The sequence below is a fragment of the Eptatretus burgeri genome, chromosome 15 (assembly GCF_056783735.1).
Source record: "Eptatretus burgeri isolate ZD-2024b chromosome 15, Ebu_testis_v1, whole genome shotgun sequence".
Classification (NCBI taxonomy): domain Eukaryota; kingdom Metazoa; phylum Chordata; class Myxini; order Myxiniformes; family Myxinidae; genus Eptatretus; species Eptatretus burgeri.
The window spans coordinates 33,087,569-33,107,008 of NC_140975.1; the positions used below are offsets into that span (position 1 = coordinate 33,087,569).

General features: G+C 47.7%; 1 protein-coding gene across 2 annotated transcripts; it reads right to left on the bottom strand.

The window, feature by feature from the left end:
* Nucleotides 1-1,869: 1,869 nt before the first annotated feature.
* Nucleotides 1,870-19,387, bottom strand: MAP10 (microtubule associated protein 10). 2 transcript variants are annotated; one of them, XR_015051753.1, is made up of 3 exons: nt 19,026-19,387; nt 15,862-18,147; nt 1,870-2,369 (listed from the first exon to the last, which is right to left on the bottom strand). XR_015051753.1 is itself a non-coding variant. In XM_085857343.1 (2 exons), the coding sequence occupies exons 1-2, from the start codon at nt 19,266-19,268 to the stop codon at nt 16,069-16,071; spliced, it is 2,322 nt and encodes a 773-aa protein (XP_085713469.1). In that variant the 5' UTR covers nt 19,269-19,387; the 3' UTR covers nt 6,615-16,068. The 2 variants fall into 2 exon arrangements, 1 of the variants encoding a protein (XP_085713469.1); XM_085857343.1 differs by lacking the exon at nt 1,870-2,369 and having other exon boundaries at nt 6,615-18,147.
* Nucleotides 19,388-19,440: the final 53 nt, after the last annotated feature.

A 19,440-nucleotide genomic window follows, 5' to 3' on the forward strand; every position in this document is an offset into this window, starting at 1 on the left:
GTGTGAATTGTCTCGTTGTTGGCGCTGGTCAGACACCCACACGCACACCACATGCTCACTTGCGGGCTCGCACGCTTCCTCTCTGGCTCGCTTCTTCCCTCTCGCGCTTCAACTCTCACTTTCCCTCTCTCTTGCATGCTTACACACTCGCTTCCTCCCTCGCGTGCTTTCGCCCGCTTCTTGCTCGCTTCTCGTGTGCTTCCTCTCTCGCTTACTTCTCGGCTCGCTTCTCTTCTCTTCTCCATTTTTGCGTGCTTCCACCTGCTTCTTGCTCGCTTCTTCCATCGCGCGCTTCAACTCTCGCTTTCTTTTTCTCTTCCTCACTTCTTGTTCGCTCGCGCTCGCTCGCTCGTTTTCTTTCTCTTTTCTCAGAACGGACCTCCAATTCGTTTTTAGCTCGCCTGTTCGAAGAACAGAGAGCTATAGCGATACCCCCGGCGTGAGCGTGAAAATGTTAAATTTTTTGTATTACGGAAAAACTCCTCGACGGATTTCGACGAAACTTGGTGGGGGGATTAGGTATGGTCCAAGGATCATGCCATTAGATTTTGGACTTGGTCCCCCCCCCCCAAAAAAAATGTTAGAGAAATATATATTTTTTTGCATTTCTACATGTTTTAAGTGATTTCCAACCCCCCCCCCCCAAAAAAAATTGTTAGAGAAAAAAATTTTTTTTTTTGCATTTCTACATGTTTTAAGTGATTTCCAACCCCCCCCCCCCAAAAAAAATTGTTAGAGAAAAAAAATTTTTTGCAACTTTTTTTCAACAAAATTTAGATTTATTTTTGCATTTCTACATGTTTTAAGTGATTAGGATTTTGACGAAACTTGGTGGGGGGGGTTAGGTATGGTCCAAGGATCATGCCATTAGATTTTGGACTTGTTCCCCCCCCCCAAAAAAAAATTGTTCGAGAATTTTTTTTATTTTTTGCATTTCTACATGTTTTAAGTGATTTGCAACCCCCCCCCCAAAAAAAAAATTTGTTAGAGAATTATAAAAATATTAATTATTAGACTCGTCTTAAAAACGATAAATGGATAAACAGGTGAGCATTGGGTGGCTTTGACACCAACTCTGGTTATATATGCAGCCCGTCTCGGCGGGCGCAGAGTCCCCCTAAGCTCACCCCGCCCCACTTGTGCACCGTTACCATGATGACCCGTGCGCTCGAAAAAAAGGCGGGCGTCGGCGCTCGCGAAAGAAATATGTGCATAAACGTTGCTGAGGGAAAATCAGGCAGGCGCCAGCGCTCACGAAAGAAATGTGTCTAAAAGTGTCTGTCGTAAAGCAAAAAAAAGAAGCTTACCATAAGAGAAGGCATCTATTCTTCACCCTTCTCAATGCATCACATTTAAAATCCCAATAGACATGGGGATGGGGCTAATCTGAACATGCATTTAAGGAAATAACTGTCTGAGGACCTAGATGTGTGGATGCATTCATCACACTAGATTCTGAAATCCGTAACACTACACCGTTCCCTATCCCAAACTCGTCCCAAGTCGTCCAACAGCTGGAGACATTGGTTAAATAAATAAAAATTACATTGTAATTAGCACTACCGTGTGATGTGTGATATGCAGGTGAAGTTACCCCCGACCTCGTATGTTTTCACTCTACCCTTTAGTGTGTGCGACAATTTAAACTAGATATGTCCCACCTGATGCGTTGAGAACTACCTGACTCACACAGACAACCTTGTGCAACACTGAAATTGCTGGAATTTTTGAAGCCACAACACACAACCGGTGGGCTTTAATAATCTACACAACTATAAAACTATATACAATTTCTGACCCAGGACCTGGAGAAATGCAGAATAAAAATTGTGGAGAGGGAGAAGAACACCTGCTGATTCTTGTCACCTTCATGCTCTTCACCAGCACACCTAACAAAATAAACCGGCAGGTCAGTGACCGACATACAGGCCATAAACGTTGTGGCCTTCTAAACAAAAATGATCAAAAAGCAGCAGCAACAACAACAGAGCCACTTCTTTAACATAGCTGCGTTTGTGCAGTTCATGGTCACGGTGATATGTGGCAAAGGTGAAGCAAAGTGGCATGAGCCTGGTATGTGGCTGGTATGAGCTGATACAAAGGGAGCTGAAACAAAGGGGCAGTCCATAAGTGTGGTGGCATGCTGCTACAGTAAATGCAGTTCAAACAAAAGAAAACTAACAAAACCACCATGATAACTGGAACGGTGTCACCTGGTATGAGGCTGCAACGAGTAGCAGTCCACAGAATAGGTGTGGGTGGAACACAGGTCACGGAGCAAATGGTGAAGTGAAGTGAGTGATGCCTTTATGTAGACAGGTGATCCAGCAAGGCGAGCGATGCCTTGATGCAGAACAGCGTTGATGGTCCTGGGGCAGTGGCGAGACAAAGTGAAACAGCAAGGTGAACAGCAAACAGGACGAAAAGAAAAAAAGGTAAACCAGATAATGCCAAGCACCAGGTCCGACCAACATGGTCAGCCGGTCCCTGGTGTGCACATACCTGGGGCAGTGGCGGTGGTGCCGGGAGAGAGAGCTCGAGGTTGGCCCTACTCGTCCACACCCATCCGTCTTTCCCATATACACTACCCTAGCCCCCCTCTTTTTACAATTTGTCCCTCCGTCTCGTCTCCTATATCCCACTATCCCTATTGCCAAATTCGTACCCAATCCCCCCAAGGTTCCTTGGAAAGGAAGAGCAGAACTACATGCAATCTTACACTTACATCATGACGACTCATTCTCAAGTCCGACAGGAGGGCAAGTCCAGCAGCCAGCGATCATCCCAACAGTGGATGGTGCGAAGGGGTCTTCATCAATCCTAACTATGCGAATATTGTTACACTTTTAAACTGTCCCCAGGGTTGTACCCTGCCAAGAGGCCATTGTTAAACTATGGGGTTCCAAAAACCCAAATTCCCATTGCCTATGTGTTGGTGCTCTTCCAATTTTGGGCCTTGCCCACCAAATTTTCTTTCTGTGCCATGGCACAATTTCGTGGCTGGGTAGTGTGGCTCCACTAGCAGGTCTGCCCACCTGCATACTCACCATTAGCATCCCCAGGACGCTGGAGCTGCCTCTGAGCTTGCCTGCTCCTCACCCCAACATGGGGGATGCCCTCACTGGCACCCCCCCTCCTCGATGCCCACTTGGCATTTTGGCGCTCCGGGTCCCTCTGCTCGGGCACCCGGTCCCATTGATCACTACACTGGCATGCCAGGCCCCTCTCCTCGGGTACCTGCGTCCGCGAATACACTCATGGCCCCCTGTACCTACCTACAGCCTCACCTGGCCGATGAGCCCCTAACGCCCGGGGTGCCTGCTTCATCCAAACACTTCACTCACAAGCCACACCCCCAGCCGGTCCATTATCTCTTGAACCCTCCACAAAAAAATTCAAAACTTTCCACAATCAGCACCAACCGCATAACGACATCCATGTGTAAATTTACCTGATCCCTCTACCGAACTTTAAACTAACCCCCGGGTTTCCTTGGGTGGGATCCACTCCCCCCATTCAATCCTTCACACCATGCATTCCGTTACACACACTCATACCGGCCATTGCCCTGCCCTCACACTCATAATTCATCAATCACACACAAACACATTTCTACTCACCAACGAATAAATTTCCCCTAACTAACTCGTGCACCCTTGTCACCCCTTAAACTACGCATGTTCCCATTTAACTCTATCGTAAAGCTACGTCCCCACTACACGTTCCATGTCTGTCCATGTCTTTAATCCATCTCTACATTCCAACCTAAATTTCCCCTAACTCGTGTTACTGGGCCCCATGGAGGACTTCGCATGCCCCCATGAGGCCAGTCTATCAAACACTAAACCCTTCCCATAACTAATGCTCCTTTGCTCCGAGCGAGGATGTTCGCTACATCCTGGCCGGGCTTCGTATACTCGTAGCAAGGCTCGGCGGCCCTTGCACCACCAGGGCGGTGGTCGACAGCACACTCGCCCCTCTTCGGTTTGGCCGATACATGAGGGCGTAATGTCGCCCCGTCAATGTCACTTACCCCTATGATAATGAGCCTTCTGCATCCGCGGAGGTGTTCAGACATAGTGTTATGGATTTGGAAGCCTTTTACACACAGTCAGCGGTTCCCGTAACTCAGTTATCTTGATAAGTATGTGTTTATAGTTAGGGTCCCGTCCCTATGTTTAATGGGTCATTAAGTGTATGTGCGCTGTAAGTTATTTTGTAGCTATTTTTTTTATATCCAACAACAACAACACCACCTGCTTCGTTCCGCCACCCAACCAAACCTTTGCGCACCGACTCCATTGCCCACGTGTTTTTGGCTGAAGGCGTGGGCGGAGCCTCCATCACCTCAGATCAAGGCTCCGCTCCGAAGAAGGGCATGGAGCGTTTCCTCCAGCCAATGGGAAGCCAGAATAGCAGTACTCGCTTTGGCAGTACATGTGAAAAAATTGAAACTACAGAGCCTCTTTGGGAGGAGGGGGGGCGTGCCACCGAGACGCCCCGACACACCCCCCAATATGCCCACGTCCAATGAGGTGGCGAGTTACCTTAGGACGGACCCCTCCCACCTCACGTGAGGAATGAATAATAGTGGGGGCGATCAGGCTGGCGAAAAAAGAAGAAGCCTCATCGCCTTGTTTGCCCTCGTTTTGCCTGCTGGGATCGTCTTGCTTTGCCTGCTGGCGTTCTCGTCTTGCCCGCAAGTGCTCGTCTCGTCTGTTCTCGTGCTGGTTGGCATCCGTTGCGTCATTCCCGGTCCCTGGTGCTTGGTGCGGCGACGAAGGTGTGGGTTCGAGTCCCCCCCTCCCCCCCCGAACCAGCTCGTCTCGACCAGACCACACGAGGGGGAAAGGTGCCCGACCCAACTCTTACCTTCAGCTCACCTTCCCTCCCGAGCTGAAGGGTCAAATAAAGGCCAACCGGTCCCATTACTTTTGGGTGTGTGTGTGTCTGTGTCGCCCGCCCTGTAAGTAAGAGACTGTTAGGTGCCTGTGTTCATTGTAAATGGCATTTCTTTTATTCGGATAACTCTGCTCTTTGTCACCCTCTCCCCATTATAAATAAACCCCTGTAAAATGTACCAGCTCGTTGCCTGTCATTTCTTCCATTGACCCAGCACGGTGCTGGCTTGAGAAATAGTGAGGCCGTCTGTGCCGTAAGTGTTCATTTGGACTGGCGCGGCTCTGGTAACTCCCATTCGGTTACGCCGGACCCGAGTCAGTACATGCGACTCGGTTTGGACAGAGTCGGCCAAGGGTGTGGCTTCCCCAGTAGCGAGACGGTGTGAGTACTTCGGTAAATTGGAATAGACAACTGGACCCTACCTCACGCTGTCGAAATATTGGCGACCACGGTCCTTTAAGTGGCCCGTCAACTCCGGAGTTATCCGGGGTGACGACCTTTTAATTCAGGGTGTTCGGTGGGAGACGGCCTAACTGCTCCGTCTTGCGGTCGTCCTCACCACTGAACCCGGCACCACAACAAATTGGTGTCAGGAGCGGGATCGGACCCTCCGCCTCCAGAAAAATTTACGGGATACGGATCAGGGGTACGCAGAGGAACCACCCCCCCTCCCGCCCCCCGTTCCCTTAGAATTAAGAGCGTAAATTGTTCTCAGACGCACCATGGCGGGCCAAGACGGGCTGGAGCAGGTGGGTTCAGACCTAAGTTTAAGGGAATCCATGGTCCAGGACAACACCCCCATGCAGGAAGACATTTCCCCACAGCCAACCCCAGAAGTAGTAATGGGCACGGGAGGGGCGGTGTATGATTCCCCCCCTCCTCCGTCAAATTTCCCCCCCGCCCCCTGGCGGATCCTCGCCCGACCGAGGCAAATCAGCTTCGTCAGGGTCATTTGACATGGGCCGGTTCCTGGAGGTAATGAGAGGCATGATGAATGAGAATGCGCAAGAACTGAAAGGGGATTTACAAAAACAAATGGACATGAATGCACAAAAGATGGACGCGAATGCGCAACGGATGGAAAACAAAATGGACGTGAATTCGCGCAATGCGCAAGCAATGGAAAACAAAATGGATGCGAACATGAAAGCGATGGGTAGCCGAATGGATGCAACTATGCAAACACTGAGGGGTGAAATGCAGAGTATGGGGTTGAATTTGCAGGTGGGCATAAGAGGCATACTGGCGGCACCACGTGGCAGAAAGACCGAGCCAACAGGGCGTGCAAAATGTGTCCGGCCCACGATGGAGACGGGTGAGGTCGGGATGACGAGACGCCACCATAATTAAGGGGGAAACTGGTGAATTCGGACAGGGGGTGACGGAGAAATTATCAGAGATGGAAAACCAGGAGTCAGAAATAATAAGAGACAAAGGAGGGAACAAGCCAGTAGGCGACGAGGGATTCGCTAGGATCGAAGCGCTGGATACTATGCTTTTCATTCTGACTGATCCACCGACGAAGATTCATTGCCAAGACGTATTGGTTCACATACAATTGTTCCTCTGCCTGGCAAGATTTTTCCTATTGCGTATTTTGCCAACTGGCACTCATAAAAAATGACGGTAAATAGACACCCTATTTTTGAAGGACGACCTTTTGAAAAATAATCGGTTTGCTGGTTTGTGCTGTGGAGCCTCACGTTGCAGAGAGACACACACACACACACACACACACACACACACACACACACACACACACACACACACACACACACACACACACACACACACACACACACACACACACACACACACACACACACAGAAAACCCGATAAACTTCTCTCAATGCTCTTGTTTGACCACACCTCCTGAGCCACACAATATTTTGCATAAGCCACGCCTACTTTCCATAAGCCACGCCCACTTTCCTACGCCACTCCCACTTTTCATCAACCACGTCCACTTTCCCTAAGCTCCGCCCACTTTCCTAAGCCCCTCATAAAAAATGACGGTGAATAGACACCCGATTTTTGAGGGACGACCATTTGAAAAATAAAACCTCAATCAAAAATCGGCTCGAGTAAAATTTTCTAAATATCTCGAATGTTTAATTCCGAAGTCTCGATTCTCTACATTCAAAACTGAAGGACAAGTATTGAAAATACTGTACGCGGTTTTTCGGCCGCTGCACAGCAACGGGTGGTTACTCGGTAACAAAATTCAAACGCGCACATTCCCAACAAATACTGCACACGTTGGCAAAGTTTCATCGAAATCGGTTCGCTGGTTCATGCTGTGGAGCCTCGCGTTGCAGACACACATATACATACACACACACACAGACGGAAAACCCGACAATAAGGGATATCTAGCATATATAGTGAATCCAATAATTGGAGGTAGTGTGTGGGTCGTGGAATCGTTTTCGGTAAATAAATAAACAAGTTGGTAGGCGACGAGGGATTCGCTAGGATCGAAGCGCTGGATACTATGCTTTTCATTCTGACTGATCCACCGACGACGATTCATTGCCAAGATGTATTGGTTCACATCCAATTGTTCCTCTTCCTGGCAAGATTATTCCTATTGCTTATTTTGCCAACTGGCACTCCTCATAAAAAATGACGGTAAATAAACACCCTATTTTTGAAGGACTACCATTTGAAAAATAATCGGTTTGCTGGTTTGTGCTGTGGAGCCTCGCATTGCAGACACACACAAACACACACACACACACACACACACACACACACACACACACACACACACACACACACACACACACACACACACACAGAAAACCCGATAAACTTCTCTCCATGCTCTTGTTTGACCACACCTCCTGAGCCACACAATATTTTTCATAAGCCACGCCCACTTTCCTACGCCACTCCCACTTTAAATAATAAATAATTGGAGGTGGTGTGTGGGTTGTGGAATCGTTTTCGGTAAATAAATAAATAATTGGAGGTGGTGTGTGGATCGTGGAATCGTTTACGGAAAGTAAATAAATAATTGGAGGTGGTGTGTGTGGGTGGGGAATAGTTTTCGGTAAATAAATGAATAATTGGAGGTGGTGTGGGTGGTGGAATCGTTTTCGGTAAATAAAGAAATAATTGGAGGTCGTGTGTGGGTGGGGAATAGTTTTCCGTAAATAAATAAATAATTGGAGGTGGTGTGTGGGTCGTGGAATCGTCTTCGGTCAATAAAGAAATAATTGAAGGTGGTGTGTGGATCGTGGAATCATTTACGGAAAATAAATAAATAATTGAAGGTGCTGTGTGGGTCGTGGAATCGTTTTCGGTAAATAAAGAAATAATTGAAGGTGGTGTGTGGATCGTGGAATCGTTTTCGATAAATAAATAAATAATTGGAGGTGCTGTGTGGGTGGGGAATCGTTTTCGGTAAATAAATAAATAATTGGAGGTGGTGTGTGGGTCATGGAATCGTTTTCAGTCAATAAATAAATAATTGAAGGTGGTGTGTGGGTCGTGGAATCGTTTACGGTAAATAAATAAATAATTGAAGGTGGTGTATGGGTCGTGGAATCGTTTTCGGTAAATAAATAAACATATTATTAGAAATCCACAAAGACAGAAATGCCGGTGATTCCATTTATTTTGGATCCTTTTCACTTTGGTAACGTTTGGATCGAGGAGAGATCGAAGGTGGAACGACGGTGTAGTTTTTTACAAACACTGTATACACACCTTAATTGACGGTAAATAGACACCCGATTTTTGAAGGACTACCATTTGAAAAATAAAACCTCAATCAAAAATCGGCTGGAGTAAAAATTTTTAAATATCTCGAAGTGTGTAATTCGGAATTCTCGCTTCTCTACATTCAAAACTGAAGGACAAGTATTGAAAATACTGTACGCGGTTTTTCGGCCGCTGCACAGCAACGGGTGGTTGCTAGGCAACGAAATTCAAACGCGCACATTCCCAGTAAATATTCCACCTGTTGGCAAAGTTTCATCGAAATCGGTTTGCTGGTTCATGCTGTGGAGCCTCGCGTTGCAGACACACATACACACACACAGACAGAAAACCTGATAAACTTCTCTCAATGCTCTTGTTTGACCACACCTCCTGAGCCACACAATATTTTTCATAAACCAAGCCCACTTTCCATAAGCCACGCCCACTTTCCTACACCACTCCCACTTTCCTTCGCCACTCCCACTTTTCATCAACCACGTCCACTTTCCCTAAGCTCAGCCCACTTTCCTAAGCCCCTCATAAAAAATGACGGTGAATAGACACCTGATTTTTGAAGGACTACCATTTGAAAAATAAAACCTCAATCAAAAATCGGCTGGAGTAAAATTTTCTAAATATCTTGAAGTGTTTAATTCGGAATTCTCGCTTCTCTACATTCAAAACTGAAGGACAAGTATTGAAAATACTGTACGCGGTTTTTCGGCCGCTGCACAGCAACGGGTGGTTGCTAGGCAACGAAATTCAAACACGCACATTCCCAACAAATACTGCACACGTTGGCAAAGTTTCATCAAAATATGTTCACTGGTTTGTGCTGTGGAGCCTCGCGTTGCAGACACACACACAGACAGACAGACGGAAAAACGGCAATAAAGGATATCTAGCATATATTGCGAATCCAATAAGAGAGACAGAAACCCAGGAATTAAAAGAAATAGAAGAGACACAGGAGATAGAACGGGTAAAAGAAGAAATACAGGAAATTAAAGAGCACGCACACATAGGATTAATAGGGGACAATGGGGTTTAACTCCTGGAATGTCTCTTGACCCGGTTCGAGCATCAGGTTAACCTCCCCCAGGAACAGAGGGAGATGGTAAGCTCCCTCGAAGCAGATCGCGACCAGAGGGGTCCAGTAGAGCCGTACGGGGTTGAGCGGGTGAATGATGCGAACGGGTCCATGCAGAGTTTGGGGGGGGGGAGTAGAGACCCCAGGACCCCACGAGTTAACACGAATCCCCGATGTGATTGTCCCGGAGTGCGTGTCGAGGTGTGCGAATGGTGTGTGTCATGGCATGCGTGAATGCGTGCATGGAAATGGACGACGGACGGATTCAGACGGGAGACGGGAATGGCGAGCCTAGTAGGCCGTGTGAAGTTGTTTTGGAGACCGCGCTGGCTCTGCGGGACGCTGTGTGCGAGGTCCGTTCCATGTTTGGCGAACAGCCCAAGCGCGCACGTTTGCGCGATCGGAAGCCGGCATTGAAACGTCTCGTGCCTGGTACGAAACCGGCACGTGCACGGTTAAAAGGAAGGTCGTGTGAATTTGGAAAACACGGGTCCCCATGCGAGCGCGCGTGCGGGGCAACACGTGCTGCACGCTGCGTGTTCTGTTCGCGGAACGAGTCCCCGGGACGACACGCTCGGGCGGGCCTGCACGGGAAGCCGCGTAGGTTCCGTGAGCGAGTAGCGTCACCGGGGATCTCCCAGCGCGGGCTGCGGGTGATTGGCGCACATTGGCTCGCATGGCGGACCCCTCGAAAGCGAGCGCTGATTGCGATGCGCAGGGCGATGACAAGGCCTCGATTATCGCCCTACGGAGGGGACGTGCAAATTGGAAACTGCGCCCTGGCGATGCGAAGATGGTCGAGCCTTGCTACGAGTACACGAACCCAGCCAGGATGTGGCAAGCATCCTTGCCCGGGCAAAGAAGCATTAGTTAGTGGGAAGGGTTTAGCGATAGATAGACCGGCCTCATGGGGCAGGAGGAGACCTCATGGGGCCCGGTGGGACAAGTTAGGAGGGAATGTTAGGTTAGAATTTAGAATTGGGTTTTGGAAGAGATGGACGGACATGGAACGCGTAGTGGGGACGTAGATTAGCTACATCGAATTAAACGGAACATGTACTAGTGTAAGGGATGATGAGGGGCACTAGCTAGTTAGGGGAACGTTCTAGCAGAGTGTCAGTGTTGAAGTGAATTGATGAAATAAAAATAAAAGGAAGTGAAAGAAACATAATGAATGAATGTGGGTCAACGGCCCTGAGTGTGAGTGGAGTGAATGTGGAATGCATGGTGCGAATGAATGATTGGGGGGAGGAGTGAATGCCACCCAAGGGAACCCAGGTTTAGTGTAGCGTTAGTTAGCGGGTTAGCTAAATTAACCAAACGGATGTCGTTTTGTTGTTGGTGTCGAACGAAGGCACAAAACCTGTTGAAGGGTGCAGGAGTCCATTGACCGGCTGGGAGCGTGGCTGTGGAAAGGTGAGTACTGAGTAGAGGGCACCCCGGGCATGGAGAAGTCGGCCAGAGTAGGCCATGGGTCCAAGCGACCGGGATAGTGGAATGGGCATGGACGACCCTTGGAATGGGACCCAGAGCGCCAGAAATGCCACGTGGGCATATACGGGGGAGTAGCCAGGAAGGGCACTCCCCACGTTCATACGGAGTAGGTAGGCTCGGAGACAGCCTCAGCTGCCCGGGGGTGCCGTAGTTTGAGTTCGGTAGATGGGAATCCCTGCCAATTGAGCCACGCTGCCCAGCCACGAAATTGTGCAAGGGCACGAGAGAAAATTTGAGGGCCAGGCCCAAATTTATAAGGAACACCAACACAGGCGACGAGAATCATGGTTTCCAGAACCTATAGTTTTAAGTGACAGGCGTTTTCAAAAGCCCCGGGGTAATTTAAAGTGTAATAAAGGATAGGACAGATAGGAAATGTGTACCCCCTCGCACCATCCATCCCTTCACTGCCCGTAGGCCGCTGAACCCACCATGGTGGATTGCTGAAATCTGTGGAGGTTGTTCTGAGGCTCCATTGGGCCTCGAGAAACATCCACCTGTCTCTTCCTTATTCCCCTCAAGAAGGATCTTAGGGGTTGGGAGTAGGCAGCGAGGATAGGTGAGCCGGACAAGGACAGTAGGAGGGTTGGGGACACTTGGAATTATAAAAGGAAAAAAAATAAAAAGGGGGAAAAAAGGGGGGAAGTCTAAATGTTGTTGTTGCAAACTAATGGAGTGGGTATGGACAAAGACAGGCAAAGGCGATAGGTTGGGGGAAGACAGTAGGGTAGGTCCGAGCCCGTTTTCGGAGCAGCCGGCACCACCGCACTCCCTCCAGAACCTCACGGACCAGACCAGAGGCCGGCCAGCTTTATATGCCGGCCTGTTTGTGCTGCATCTGCTGGTCCGCATTCGCATTGCCATGCCTTGTTTGCCTGCCTTTGCCCCATGCCTGCCTAGCCCTTGTTTGCATTTCCCCCATGTCAACCATCTCCACCATGTGCGCCAGAACCATCTCCTCAAGTTTTGCAAGGACTGCCCTGCAGGCAACCACACCACGGGGACTGCATTTGACCTGCAAAATGATTGACTTTGCTGTGCCTTTTTTCCCACAGATCACAGGTCCTGGGCCATGGTTAGTGTAAATAGTAGGAAATGTATATAATCTTTAAAGCCCACCTGTTCGTTTGTGTTCGCGCCGGCAATCTTATTTAAGTTGTCCGAGTGAGTCTGATAGTTTAGTTACGCAGCGCACTAGGTTATTTATTTTTGGGACATGTATTCAAATGTAGCACTCAGGGATCCGTAAGTAAAACGTACTTGGGGAAAAACCTACACCTGCATGGCACACAAAAATTTACGACTCGGGACGAGTCTATAAAAAGGGGGGGGTAGTGTTACGAATCTGGAAACCATTCGCTTCACACATACAGTTGACCCAAAGTTTAGTTATTTCGTTCAGTATATGTGGATAGTTAGAATCTCTCCCCTATGTCTAATGGGTATTTCATGTGTGCGCTGCGAGTTTCTTTCTAGTTAGTCTTCTGCATTAAATCCCCCCTCCACTCCTTCAGTGCCATTACGCACGTGTTCGAGACCACGGACATAGGCGGGGGTGAGATCACCTCAGGGCCGACTCCGCCCCAGCAAGATGGAATGTTCCCCTCGTCCAATCAGGAGTGAGATCACCTCAGAGCCGACCTCGCCCCAGCAAGATGGAATGTTCCCCTCGTCCAATCAGGAGTGATATCACCTCAGGGCCGACTCCACCCCAGCAAGATGGAATGTTCCCCTCGTCCAATCAGGGGTGAGATCACCTCAGAGCCGACCCCGCCCAGCCAGATGGAATGTTCCCCTCGTCCATTCGGGGGTGAGATCACCTCAGAGCCGACCCCGCCCCAGCCAGATGGAATGTTCGCCTCGTCCAATGAGGGGAGGACCGATCGCCCGACGCCCCCTGACCAATCCGGAGGCGAGTTACCTCAGAGCGGATCCCTCCACCCGCCTGGGGGAGGGATAAGAAGGGTGGCGAGCTGTCTCAGCGGCAGTCTTTTTCGGGGTTCCTTGATGGTCGGTGGTCGTGTTGGTGCTCGTGGTGGTGGTGGTCATGGCAGAGGTGTTTCGTGGTGCTCGTGGCGTCGATCGTCGTTCGTGGCTAGCCGGATCGTTCGTGGGATCCTGGCTGCGCTTGTTGGATTCTGGGTTGTGGGTTCGAGTCCCACCGTGGTGGGTTGTGTTGGAGCACTTGAGCTGGGGATCCCTGTTTCCATCCACGGACTCTGAGCTCCACAAGTGCGAGTCGGTAAAACCACACGAGGCGGCCAGGTACCCAGCCAGACTCTGACCCTCAGCTCGCCTTCCATCCCGAGCTGAAGGGCCGAATAAAGACCCACGAGGTCCATTTCTTTTTGGGTGTGTATGTCTGTCTGTGGCCAGTCTGATAAGCAGAAATCGTTTAAGTGATTGCCATTGTACATTTGCCTACATCTATATTCGTGATTAAGTCTGCTCTGTTTCCCTCCCTATTACCTTGTAAATAAATAACTGTTAAATGTTCCAGTTCGTTGTCTGTGCTTTCTTTCATTGACCCAGTATGGTTCAGGCTTGAGAATTAGGGAGGCCGATTGTGCCGTAAATTGTCATTTGGGCCGTCGCGGCTTTGGTAATTCCTGCTCGGTTACGCCGGATCCGAGTCGGTAACAACGACTCGGTTCGGACAAAGCCGGCTGAGGGTGTGGTTTCCCCGATAGCTAGACCACGCGGCTATTTAGGTAAATTGGAATCAGACAAAAAGACCCTAACCGCACAGTCGAAATATTGGCGCCCACGATCCATTAAGCGACCCGTCGACTTTGGAGTTATCCGGAGTGACGACCTTCAATTCCAGGTGTTCGGGTGGAGATGGCCCAACTGCTCCATCTAGCGGTCGTTCCTCACTCCCGAACCACAACAATATTACCTATATATTGTTGATTATAATTATAATATTAACCTACAGTATATTCACATGGTTTATTGGGCTATGTACAACGATTTACATCACAGCAACACAAAACTGGGATGATACTGTTGAGCGGTATTAATATTTCCAGCAACCGCATACACACTCTTTCATACTGTATTCATGTTCAGGTTCATGAAAACACGAGTTCAAATATAAATGTTTGTACATTAAGTGTAAGGAAATTATGACATAAAACCAATGCAGTGCATGGGAATCGAACCTCAAACCACAATTATTGTATGTTCCAGCACCATGGGATAACCAAAAGGTTTACAATTTCTGATAAGCTCTTATCGTTGAAACTTAAATATTTCTTGTGAACACACAAGTGTTCTGTTGTTCCACAGTGTTTGGAAGTCAAGTGGTATAGGTAGGAAATCAAGTGGCATATAATCAGGAAGTCAGCAGGCATAATGTCATGTGGCGTTAAGTCACATGACGTCAAGTCAGTTTGGTCAAGTTACGTGGCGTCTATTCAGGTCATCAGGTGGCGTCTAGTCCGGTGGCATATAGTCAGGACGTCAAGCGCCTGGAAGTCAGTTGGTGTATAGTCAGGTCGTGTATAGTCAGGTGGTGCATAATGAGGAGGTCAGGTGGAGTACAGTGAGACATCATGTGGCTTAGAGTCAGGAAGTCAGGTGGCATATAGTCAGGATGTCAGATTGTGTGCAGTCAGGTGGTGTATAGTTAGGTGGCATACAGTGATCAAGTCATGTGGTGTACAGTGAGCACATCAAGTGGCGTATAGTGAGGACGTCAGGTGGCATATCGTGAGGAAGTCAGGTGACGTATTGTGAGGACGTCAGGTGGCGTATAGTGAGGACATCAAGTAGCGTATCGTCAGAAAGTGAGGTGACTAAGAGTCAAGAAGTCAGGTGGTGTAGTCACATGGTGTAGTCAGGAAATCAGGTGGTGTTATTTAGGAAGTTTGGTTGTCCACTGGAGATGGTTTAACTCTTCTGGTAGGCTTTCCATAATCTTGTCTGTGTCATTATAGTTTAAAAGAGAGTCCAGGATGTCGATTGTTCCCTCAAAAGGCCTGTTAAATGGGGATTCTCGTTGAAAGGGAGGTGATGGCATGCTGATGTCCTGCACAAAGAAATGGACACATCATGAGCAAACTCCAGATGTTAAGGAACGGAGACAAAAGTTGGCCATTTGACCCATTATTTCTCTATGTCCATTCACACTCCATTATTTTAATCTGCCAATTTACTAATATGTACTAAATACAATATCACCATGATATAATCATGTTTACAGACATCCTGTTGGACCTTTAGCATCCACAATCAAAATCTAGACTGAATATCTGGCGACACAATCCTTACCGAAACGATGGCAATGCTCCGAGATACAGGCATGCACGACTGGCACTCCACCATTATGGCAGTTTTAGGCAGATTTGACTCCACATGAGAACAAATGCATGGCTCGTCAGCTCAGATGCAAACACACAACCAAACATTTCATCGATCTTGCCGTTACAGCTCATCACACCGACACTCCATCAAAAAACAAACAAAGCTCAACTTTGCTTATCTTCAGCGATGCATTTAAGCCAATATGCTGCAGGCAAGTTTGTTTACCATTATTGACTTTTGTGGAATAAGTCAACTTTAGGTATTCTCACAAGCATTGAAACAGATCAATAGGTGCCAGCGTTGGTGACAACATTACCTTTGCATTTCTCCACACAGATTTTGAAGGTGAGTTACACACCTCTTGGATCGCAGACATGTTTGGAAGCCTCGTTTGCGGCTGGAAACCGTTTAAAGCCGTTTGTTGTATGGGTTCGTACCAACAACCATCCAAGCTGTAGCTCTTTGCTGCAGAAGTTCCATCAAAACCAATTTCATTCAGTTGTAAGCAGCTGGCAATTGGTGAAGAGACAGCTAAATGTGTCCACAAATTCCCTTCTGGTTCTTGTTACAACGACTTGCTGTTCCCTTCAGAAATCCTGGATGTCCTCTCGGAGTCAGATTCTGACCTGGTTTCTTTTGTTTGAGGATCAGTGTGAAAAATGAAATCAGAATCACTTACATATACATCTGAAAATGGCTGAGCCGATGGTGAAGCACTTAACAGGGTTTTGTTGCTGCTCTCCGATGCACAAGAAGTACGACCAGCTATATCAGATAGCGACTCAAAAGAGCCGCTGAAGTCATCACTGTATTCATGCTCTTCTTCCTCACTACTTGTTTCATCTAAGGTACATTTTCCAGCTATTTCTACCTGCTTTAATGAAGGAATATTTGATTCGGATTGAGCAGCACTCGGGCTGTACTTGGAATGGACGCTCTCATCTTTCACTGAGAGTTCTGACCGCCTGCGAGTCAAATGCATAGGCTTCTCCAGAACACTCAATTGGTCCTTTAATTCAGACTCTTGGAAATTCCTGGAAATCTTCAACCAAGGTCCAGGGATGGTTTGCACAGATTTGTCAATACCTGTCTGGCACATTAAATCACCTGGCAAATGCATACCATCATGCACTGCTTTCAACTTCCCACCAGGTCTTTCTACACACATATCTTCAATCACAACTTGCACACCCTTGTCAGCAAATGATATTTCATTACTCGTTGACTTTTGGATAATTGCATTGCCTTCAAGGCCATTCCTTTGCTGTGTTCTTTTAGAGCGCTTTCTCTCTACGTTGCAGTGTCCCGTGTTTTGCGTACTACGTTGAGCTAAAGCATTCGTGGTGTGCTGCAACCTCAGTCTGAAGGTGTGCGTGAGTCCATAATTCAACGGCTCTTTTCTCCTTGCAAAGTGTTTTTCCCCAGAACGACTTCCAGTCAAGTCTTGCTTTAACTTCCTCCTCCTCAACAACTGCCGTTGATTCAAATGCTCTTTTAACAGCGAAGAGGAATGGAGCTGTCTGGTCGACCCCTTGGCACACTGCTGCTGCTCATCAACCAAATGGTGCCTTAACTTGATTGACTGAGAGTTTTCCAGCATATGGTTTTCAGCACAAGATTCTCGGTGCCTCAGATCAAGCCGACATTTTAAATCAGAGTTCCTCGAAGTCCTCCGGTGACCAGCCTGGCAATTTAAGCGCGACAATTCGCAAATCAAAGCATTTAATACCGGAGAATTACGCGACGGGTCTGCACTACAATCACACAAAGGACACGCTGAACTACCTTGGGTATTCTTTCGTTTTTGTTTTGCCTCGGATTTATTGGGTGTTATTGCTTGCGTCTCCACTTCAAATAACCGATCTTTACCTTTAAGTTCAATTTCCCTTTCATGCCTTTGTGTAAGATCGTCACTCGTGCATTTGTTGGTGGCGTGTTTGCGGTTGATGTCGCTTAGTTGGTCATCGGCGTTACTGTTATAATATAGGGGTGGAGGGTAGATTACATTTCCAACGTCATAATCCTGAGCAGCGTCAAAACCACATTCCTGTTTAATACTACTCACACTACAGCTGTGCATCAAATGTTGGACAGAACACGGACCTTCAGTTTCATGGTCTGCGATTGTTTTAGTGGCTGCAGGAATGGCATCCACAGGTGGGGCTGCCATTGCTCTGCAGTCATCTCGTTTTGAAGCCTCGCTTTCAGCTTTGTCAAGCGTCTGTTCTATTTGTTTGCCGTTTCCTAATAAAACAGTATTTGACATTGGATTTTTCTCGACTTTTAGCGCCGATGATGATCGGGTCGTCGACCAACGGCCAAGATTGAACAGCCGGTAGCCTATGGTCAACGAACCAATCGTCTCACCCATCGGATTACGTAAACTGTACGTTCCTCGCTCTCCATGCCCCCACGGTTCGGCCGAGCTCTTCTGGTCGACGTTCATTTCAAATACGGCCAGAGCTCCAGTCAATGTCACGGAGGTAGTGGCCAGCAATCGGGAAGACTCTGGATAACAATCGATGAGCATCACACGAACGGGCGAAGTACCCAGGCGGGCACCCAAAGCAGTAGGATCAAAACTGAACAGGCAAGATTTCCCACTGTTAAAGACCCAGGAAGCACGAACATCCCTCTTGAGAGCCTGAGGAACACATGCAGAGGAAGTAATGTTACTTTTGCCACAAATGTCATCACGCCCTCTTTCTCCTGACATCCCCTCTTCGTTTTCTACCACACTTCACTGGCAATGTCCATACCCATAGCATTCACTGTTATTGGCCATACCTTTCTATCCTACTTTTTCTCTTTCCCTCCTGTTTTTTCCGCATTGCCATTTAGCTCACCTGGACTTTCGTCAGGTGATTTTATGTGATCGATCAGTGCCTGTAGGTGGGTAGGTGAATCAGTCAGTCCGTAAATACTTGTCATTTTAGCTTGAACCGAACAAGCAATTTTGATGAAACTTGGCCACAACCTTCATAACTGATGCCTAATGAAGGTGTACTGCATCAAAACCTCAAATTATTAAAGGAGTCTGTGGGGGGGGGGAGGGGTTTGACCCCCTGAAATAGGTATTTGTTCTCTTCTCCAAAACTACACACAATTTTGATGAAACTTGACCACAACCTTCATCACCCATGATGTACCAAAGTTTGTTACGGCAGAACAAGAAAAAAAATCGGGGCCTAGGTGGGTCTGTGGGGGGTTTGAGTCCTCCAACATTGGTATTTGCTCTCTTCTCTGATACTACACACACAATTTCAATGAAAATTTGACTAAAACCTTCATCACCCGTGATGTACCAAAGTTGTTCACGGCATAAAAAATAAATAAATAAATAAATAAACAAATCAGGGTTTAATGGGGTGTGCGGGGGGGGGGGGTTTGAGTGACTCGCTCCTGATCCAGGTGAGCTTCAGGACGTGTGTTCCTATATATATATATATATATATATATATATATATATATATATATATATATATATATATATATATATATATTTTTTTTTTTTTTACCCACCTGCTCATGAAATAAACGATCCCCGCCATTGTTCGGATCCCCTTTCGCCAACTCGTCGTCCTCCCTTCTCTTCTCCAGACTCATTTGCACGTCCTTCTCTGTTTTTCTCGGATGCAAAATCATCGCGGGGAAATCCATAAAGCGTAAGATGAGAGCAGGACTCCGACACGTCTGGGTTACCCGGTTTAGCCGTACTGAGTCCACCAAAAGCTCCAGCGAGAATAGCTGTCCAAAGGCTGCCATGGCAACGGCACCGAAATGCCTTCCCACCACGTGCGGACCTCGACACTCGGAGAACTTTGCCTTGACGTGTGATCGAGTTTAAATTTCACATCGATCCATTAACATCTACACACCGTAAACGTATTACTGAAATACTTTCACCTGGAAATCGAAAAAAATAAAAAAGTGCGAA